Below are 8158 nucleotides of genomic sequence, written 5' to 3'. Positions count from 1 at the left end.
CACAGTTAGGGCGGCTAGGAGCTGGAACCAACTTCCAAGGGAAGTGGTGCTGGCCCCTACCCTGGGGGTCTTTAAGAAGAGGCTGGATGCCTACCTGGCTGGACTCATTTGAGTCCCATTTCTTGTTTTTGGGGTTTTTGTTGTTCTCCCGCCCTGGCGGGGGGTCGGGCTAGAAGATCTACTAGGTCCCTTCCGACCCTTAATCTATGAAACTATGAAACTATAAATTTGCTCATGAACAATTGAAAAATGGAAAAAACCAGGAGTTAGGGGACATGCCAGCTACCTGGAATAATTTTTCCAACTCTAGATATAAGGACTGGCTTATTGCAGATGGGTGGATGCAGCCAGACCTGTTAGGTGGATGAGTGCAAGACAAGTGACAACCCTCAGGAAAAGGTGTAGCTCTGAGGTCTGGATTAAATGTGCCCAGTTTCCCTCTAGTACAGATATCACCTAGATAGGACCTACATTTTTCTTTCCAGCCCTGGGGTATATTTTTAAAGGAAGTTAAAATTACCTGGTTGCTAGCAGCCCCTGCTTCTGCAGTTACTGTGTGATAGACCCCTCCTAGCACCCCTCACCCTTTCCAGCCTGTTTCTATACTTTATTGCTGCCATCCGCAGAACTCTGGTCACCAGGGGGAAGGTGAGAAAAACACAAGAGTGCCTCGTGACCATGACTTTCATCCATCCCATGGCTTGAGAAATGGGAGTTAGCCTTGAACACAGATGGCATACAGCCCAGCTGTAGGGGATCTGGGCTGGTATCTACCTATATGCTAATCATGACAACTCACACACAACAGTTTAGATGGTATCTTAATCAGATAATGGGGTCCACGAAACTTAGCACTGATAACTTCTCCTTGGTTAAACCATTAACTGGTGCTGCACACAAAGGGACTGAGCTGTTTTTGACCCATAGCTTCAGAAAGCCTGGGCTCATGGCCACTGACATCAGTGGAGCTGGTCCTGATTCTCCAGGGTACAAGGGAGAGCAGGAGCAGGCCTGTTGCTGCTTTTGGTTTAAACCAGTTTTGTTGAGCTTTTCCCTTTCCAAGGTGAAGAGTCCTAGCCTTTTTAGTCTCCCCTGGTATGACAGCTACTCCATATCTCTAATCATCTTGGTTGCCTTTCTCTTGGGGCCAAAATTTGCAAAAATGTACTCACAAACTTATTAAGATCATTATTTTGAGCCACACATATTTAGCAAACCAGGTCTGATGAATATAGTACAATAACTATTGTTAGTAGAGTCATCAATTTTATCAATAGCTTCCAGTAATTGTTCTTATAAGTATTTGCACTATGAAGGGGAATTTGTCATACACAGTAGAGCTACATGTATTCTTTTGCAGAAGGAGACCATGTCCCCAAGACAATATTTAAGAAAGATAAAGATTGTATCTTCCACCTCCTGGCACACTCCGTTATTAATCAACATAATTTCAGCAAGACAGTGCTCTCTGTTCTTGTCCTCTCTCCTAGTGGAGTCTCACTGGGTGGAAATAACAGAGGATGGAAAAGTGCACTCAGGATAGGTTAGAGTCAAATTCAAATGATTATACCTTTGTTTACAGGCACGGGTGACAACCTGAATTTTATGACTGTGAAACTAAAATGAATTTGATAAGTAGTTGTGTTCCAACAGATGTGTAAATAATCATATCATTCCCTCTCTGCTAGGAAGCAATAATCTGCTCCTTGAATAGAGAAACTACAGGTCCAAAGGTAAACAGATGGCAGCGATATAAAGTTATAATAAAAGCATAACAAAGCAAAATAATTAGAGCTGTAAGAAGCGCTCACTTCTGTTATGCATTTACATATTCAGAAGCCAAACATGCTTGTAGGGATAAAGATGACAACAAGGAAAGCAACAAGACTCCTAAATCCCGTCTGAGCTAAAACATAGTGTCCCCATTGTCTGGCAAAAATGCAGTTGCCTCATTTTTAGCCAGAGAGCAGATTGTACTGACAGGGTTTGGGTACAAGGTCTGTTGCCACAGTACTTTACCCTGCTTTTAGCACCAATGCAGCTGCATCAGCACAGGGAGACAGTGGCAACATTTCCTGCTCAGTTGTGTACTGTTTGTCTGCTTTGCTTCTACAATGGGCTGCCCTGAACTGAGTGCAAAATGGCTACTAAATGCCATGCCCAGGCCGTGTGCTCAGACTGGTTTCCTAAAAGGAAGCTGTGCTCATGACTCTTGCCCACCCTTGCTCTTAACAGTTTCTATGGTGTCAATGGTACAGCATGAAACAGCAAGGTCAAAGAAGTGAGCCCACCTCTGAAATTCCTTTGTGGGCATGGACAAATCTAATATTTTGAAAAGGGGAGTGCAGATGGTCCGGTGCATCACCACTTATAATGCATCACATATTTTTCTCCAGGTAAAAAGAAATGGGAAGCTCTACTAGTATGCTAGAGGTCAACAGCTATATTATTCAATTTAAGATGAAAGCAAAAACTAATATAACTTTATTGGAATGCACATTAATTTGCTATATCATATATTATGTATTATAAAAACAAAGCAAGCTGGGCACAAATAATCTAAAGATGTTGCTTTTTTTAATCTTGTAGTCATTAGAATAAAATGTACATCTCTTTCAGTTTCATAAAAGAAAATCAAGCCTTCTCGAGCATCTTGGCAGTGCATCCAATGCTTCACTGAAAGAGATTTTCACGCCTGAGTGAATATTCACCTGAATTAATGTCTTTAGGAAGAGATAACAGTCTTCAGGGCTGTGAAACAGAAGAAGTAGGAGCTACATTATCAAGAGCAGCTAACAGACAGCAGAATTGCAGAAGAAAGAATACTTGCTTAGTGGAACATCAAGACCATTACAAAGGAGAAAGTTCGTTAACACCTGTGGAATGAAGAGTGTAAAAGGAACCGTGTGGGTTCATGTTTGGAAAAGATAATGCATATGTAGAAGTTATTCAGACTCATGGATTGCAATCTTCAGCTTTCCACAGACCCTGCATTGGGTGATGGGGAAAGAACAGGACACAAGAAAACACAGAGTGGAAGTGTCACATCCACGAGCCACCAAACCGAGGGCATTTGCCAGCCTTCCGCATTCTTTTGTTGAATCTGTGATGATCAGCTTGCTGTTTTCAAGAGATTCAGGGGCTGCTCTGCAGGGGTTTCTGCTTCATGCAGCTAGTCAGAAAGAAACAACAAAACAGCTGCGTGAGTGCCTGCCATCCGTTCAACTGCAGCAGGGAACAGACCTATTTGTCATGTTCATTATTTTATCTTGAATAAGCTTCTGCTGCCTCATTTCCTCTCCCTTTGTGAACCATTCTGCTCCTATTTGCTTCGTTGCTCCTTGCATTGTGAACTCTTCAGATAGATCTTTCATCAAATAATGTGCTGAAATCAGAGTGAGGGTCCCTCTTCAGGGTGGACAACTCCACATGCAGTCAGTCACATCCCCTCTCCTGTTCTGTCTCCGGCCCCTGGTACAATCAAAAGGAAAGAGACATAGCGATGCCCCTCCCAGATGTGTTTACAGCAGGGCCAGGCAAGAGAGTAGTTCCCTAATGTAGTGTGTTCTCCGTATTCCACTTTACAAAGGAAACTTGGTTCAAGGCCAGAGGGCAGCAGTGTCAACACCTGGAGGGACAACTCACATTCACACCGAAGGTATGCAGCTTTGTGCTGACAAAGAGCCTTTGCTCTCAGGGAGAATCTCGCTGGCACAATTATACTCTTCCTATCCTGACTCTTAAGGTAAAATAAAAGAGAAAGGCAGGGCAGGGTGAGCTCCTTCCAAGGCTCTCACAGCTCTCACAGCAAAGCCGGTAACACATCTAGGCCAAGAAACCATTAGCTAAATAAGCTCACCCTGCACAGTGCTCTGTGTGGAAGTAGGAAGATGTTCTTAAGAGATGGAGAAATCACAAGTTTCTCCCAGTCCTCATGCTCTACATGACGTAGCCCCCCGATTTGCTCTGAAACCACATGCTTGACATTGCAGTAAATCTTTAAGAGGGGGGTTCTGAAAGGAACAACACTGAGCTCCGTTTAGAACCCAATTTGAAACAAAAGAGGGTTTTTTTTAATGAACCCTGACATTCCTTCACAGATTTGCAATATGATTGATGATTAGGGGTGCTGACAGACATTCACGCCCCCCCAAATCATGGTGCTTTACATAAAACTGCCCCTCTCCCTAGCTCTGCTCACCCCCAGCTCTGGGGCTGTCAGCAGGGAGGGAGGGAGGAGGAAGGAGAGGGCAGATCCAGCCTGCACCCTCCAGCTCAGGCCCAGCAAAGCCCAACCAGCAGTTCGCTGCTGCTGGCTTCCCCCCTTCTTCCTTCCCGCTCCCTCCTTGCTCGCAGCCCTGGGGGTGGGACTGGGCTGAACTTGCAAAAAATTAACCCTCAGGAACACACATTCCCTAAGGCACTCTAAAGCAGAGTGCCTTCATCTGATATCTCATTTGAGAAGGGTACATTTTTCTCACGATCAGCCACTTTAGAAGTGCTCTGCAGTTGTGCGTGTGTGTCATGGCATGGCTGTACAGCGCTGTCAGAGGCCTGATCGCATGAAAAATGTAGCTTCTGTCTGTGCCTTAGACAATTTATACATTCAAGTTACCTAAGGGATGGGTAAACTAGGACCTTTGTGGAAAATGTAGCCATTTTTCATTCATAATATTAGTTTTCAAGTCTTCTAGTACAGAAGAAGCAGGTCTTTACTATTCTCCTGCTAATTCATAGAATAGCACAATTTGTACTTCCTAGGTCAGGACATGACTAGTTTTGGGAATTGATTACTGCTTCCAAAAACCAGGATCCCAGTGGCAGGTCGAGATGTTTTTGTTCTAGGTGAGGACCAACTAGCTGATACCCAAAGTGCCTCTGAATTCCTGAAGGTGGGATGAAGCAATAGCCCTCTCACTAGTTGATTTTGCTGTGCTATGAATACAAAGGAAAATGGATGTATATTTTAGCTTCCTTCAAGCCAAGAAAGAGTTAAGAATCACAGGACTAAAGTATGTATGATAAGGATTAAAGATCAGCTAAACTGACAATCTGTGAGCCACCAGAAGCTGGCTGCAGTTGCATTTTGACCTGTGCTCCTGAATATAACAGGAAAAAGCTGTTGCTGGTCCAGACAGAGAGGGGATCACAATAGACACATCAGCTCTGCAGAGGGCACCGTCTGTTTTAATTACAGCAGACATGGAGGTGATATTTGGTAGAAATATAGAAGAGCACCCAGAGCCCATTAAAGCAAAGGTGAAAGGTAAGCAGAAGAAAAGCCGTTCCAAAAGGGGCAGGTGGTTTTGTGTGTTCAGTTATAACACTTGCTTCCTCCTGCCATGGCCGCACTAAGAAGGGAAGCTGGTGGCTTGAGAGAGAACAGTGAATATTTGCCTAGATGATTCAGATCAGCTTTTATTTTTGTCTTATGGATGTTTCCATGAGGACTTTTCTTGAAAGCTGGTTTGAAAAGGATTCCCAGAAACTTGTGCTGATGGATGTGGCCAAGGGACTGAGTTCAGTGATTTTATTCTGTGGTTTTATTTCTCTGCTGCAAGCCCTCTTTAGCCTCTCTGTTTACTTTCTCAGCTGCGCCACTGATACAACATTTCCTGGAAGTGGAAAAAGCAACTTTTGTGACGCTGTCCTTAAATGCAAAGAGAAAGATGGACATGTCTGGTTTCAAGTTGTTCTGTTACAAAGAGGTCAAAGCAACCCAGACAAAAGCGAAAATTGGTGATTTCATAGAAAATTCCTTTTTTTTTTCCAAGAGTGCACCTTTTGTGATGTCCTTTGAGCCACTATCGTGTATGCAGTCAATATGTTTGCCTTGACATGTTTTACCTTGCACAAGGGAGTGTTTACAGTGCAAATGGGCGAGGGGTATGGTGAGGTGTGGGTTTGTTTGGGTTTTTTTGTCTTTGTCATTTAATTTGGTAATGAGCATTTGCAGTCAAAAAAGAAACTCTGGAAGAGCCCAAATCAGTGTAGAATGCCCTCTGGTTTTGGCTTTTGTTCTTTGGTGTGGAGCAGGGGCAGGCAAAATACGGCCCACAAACCAGGTGCAGCCCACCAGGCCATTCTATCTGGCCCACAAGGCCCCTCCAAAAAACAATTATTCCTGGCCTGTGCTGCAAGCCCCACGTGCTGGCACAGAGCCAGCCTGGTCTGGCTTGAAAGCATACACCAGTGGGCTGAGTCAGGTTGGCTCCATGCCACCATGTGCAGCTCTCAGGGCTCAGCCAGAGCCACACACAGCCAGGTTGCACTGCCTGCCGCAGCCACGAGCACCCCAAGGGCCCACTGCCTGCTGCTGCTGCTGCTGCTCCTGCCAGCGGCAGGAGCTGTGCGCCATGGGGGGCATGTGGTGAGGGACCCCACAACCCCCACCCCCACAAACCCCACACCCACCCATTATATTTTGGAGTAGGTAGGGTAACATCAGTTCTAGCCATGGTGGTCCAGAAATTATACAAAGCAAGGATTTCTTAGGGTGATCTCTTTTATCAGGCCAATTGTGTAGCTGGGACAGAGTTAGACAAGGCTTTCTTCTTCAGAAGCAGAACATGTTTGAATGACAGGCTGGTTAGAAGTGTGTGACCAACTGGCTTCTTTTATTGGGTCCAGACAGCCCAGCTTCCAGTGCTGTGGCAGTCATGAGAGGTGGTTGGGCCCTGGCCTGTGAGCCAAGGTTACATATTGACTTTCCAATGTCTTAAGTGGGTTTGGAGAGAGCACTATGGATCATAATCATTGCTGCCACCCAAAAGCTGTCTTGAGAGAGAGCACAACTTGCTGTTCTACTATTCAAACATGAGTATTAGGTAAACACTCTCACTCCATAAGCTATTTATACTAAACTAGTTCAGCTTGTTTATACTAAAGATACTGCTGAGCTACAATTATGTCTCTAACTCCAACAGGCTGGCTCTCTTGCAATATATCATTTCTTGAGCACTTACATTCCTCGTGTGCATTTTCCTTTGCATTCCTGCCTCGATTATCTTTTCTTTGTCCTTTCCCCATGTATCTTCCACAGTATTCTTCACCGTCTGGGTAATTCCAGGCCTGGAAGACCAAATCTTTCCTGGCTTATGGCAAAAAGAAATCCTGTCAATTGTCCTGGAGCTTTGTGTTTGAATAAGACAAGGATCAAATCACAGAAAATGAGGGTTGGAAGGGACCTCAGGAGGTCATCTTGTCCATCCCCGTGCTCAGAGCAGGACCATCGCCAACTGGACCATCCTAGGTTTGGCGCTTAATGTTTTCAGGATTTGAACACTTTCAATAACATACCGTATTAGCTGTTTCACCCAGAGCATAAACACGATGCTTACAAGGTCAAGGTTGGAAGTACGTGGTTTCAGTGTGTGTGCCTGCTCACCCGTATTGTATACAGACTGCAACAGAGTTTTCCAGTTCAGTCACACTTAATAAAGAATGAAAGCAACTCTCTGCTCCTCCAACCCCACTATATGCCTTAACCTGATACATTTTTTTCATCCGTCCTTTGCTCTATGTCTTGGACACACTGCACTAACACATATGTTATATAGCTCTTCCTGGGAAAAAAAGGTGTTCGGGTAAAGTGTGTGTCCTCTTACCCTCCCTTACCTATTTCTCTTTTCTTCTCATTGTAATCCTGTACTGAACACACACCAGCTCAAAAGAATCAGCCTGTTACACAGTCTCAGAAAACAGAATATTTTGGAATTCTGATAAGAACTATCGAATATGCATCTGTTGTTTGTATTATAGTTTTTCCCTCCATCTGCTACCCCCAAGGAATTTAAACCCAGGGCCATATGAGGGTGTGTATTCATCTGTGCACGCAATGTTAGTCAAGTAATCTTGGTCAGAATATATTATAGGCAGGGCTGGTAGCATTACCTATTATTAAAATTGCCCAATACTTTCCAGTATTTCAGAAGCTAATCATTTTGATGAACTTGAAGCATTTGGGCTGGATTTTTCTGTGCCTGGTGTCTGCTTCTTGACTGACTATTTCAATTTCATTAAAATGTATATGTTGGCCCAATTTAGGCAGATTTGATAGGGACCCCATGCCCAACACAAAGACCATCCCTCTGCCAGATCCCAAGCTCCGTTTGACCCCAGTAATCTTTCCTGCCATGGCAGAGGGTCGGACTAGATG

At 44.3% G+C, this 8158-nt stretch overlaps 1 protein-coding gene across 1 annotated transcript in view; it reads left to right on the top strand.

Annotated features, from left to right (window-relative positions):
• Nucleotides 1-5162: 5162 nt before the first annotated feature.
• BCO1 (beta-carotene oxygenase 1) overlaps nt 5163-8158 on the top strand; it is a 25778-nt gene continuing 22782 nt past the window's right edge. The window contains exon 1 of the mRNA XM_019505310.1: nt 5163-5266. Coding sequence (XP_019360855.1) covers nt 5203-5266 — 64 coding nt within the window. The 5' untranslated portion in view covers nt 5163-5202. The remainder of the gene's footprint in view (nt 5267-8158) is intronic.

This window comes from Gavialis gangeticus, unplaced genomic scaffold, assembly GCF_001723915.1.
Source record: "Gavialis gangeticus isolate Ggan-Ray unplaced genomic scaffold, GavGan_comp1, whole genome shotgun sequence".
Lineage (NCBI taxonomy): Eukaryota > Metazoa > Chordata > Crocodylia > Gavialidae > Gavialis > Gavialis gangeticus.
The sequence above is the reverse complement of the archived record's forward strand: the minus strand, read 5'-3'. Positions and strand labels throughout refer to the sequence as shown.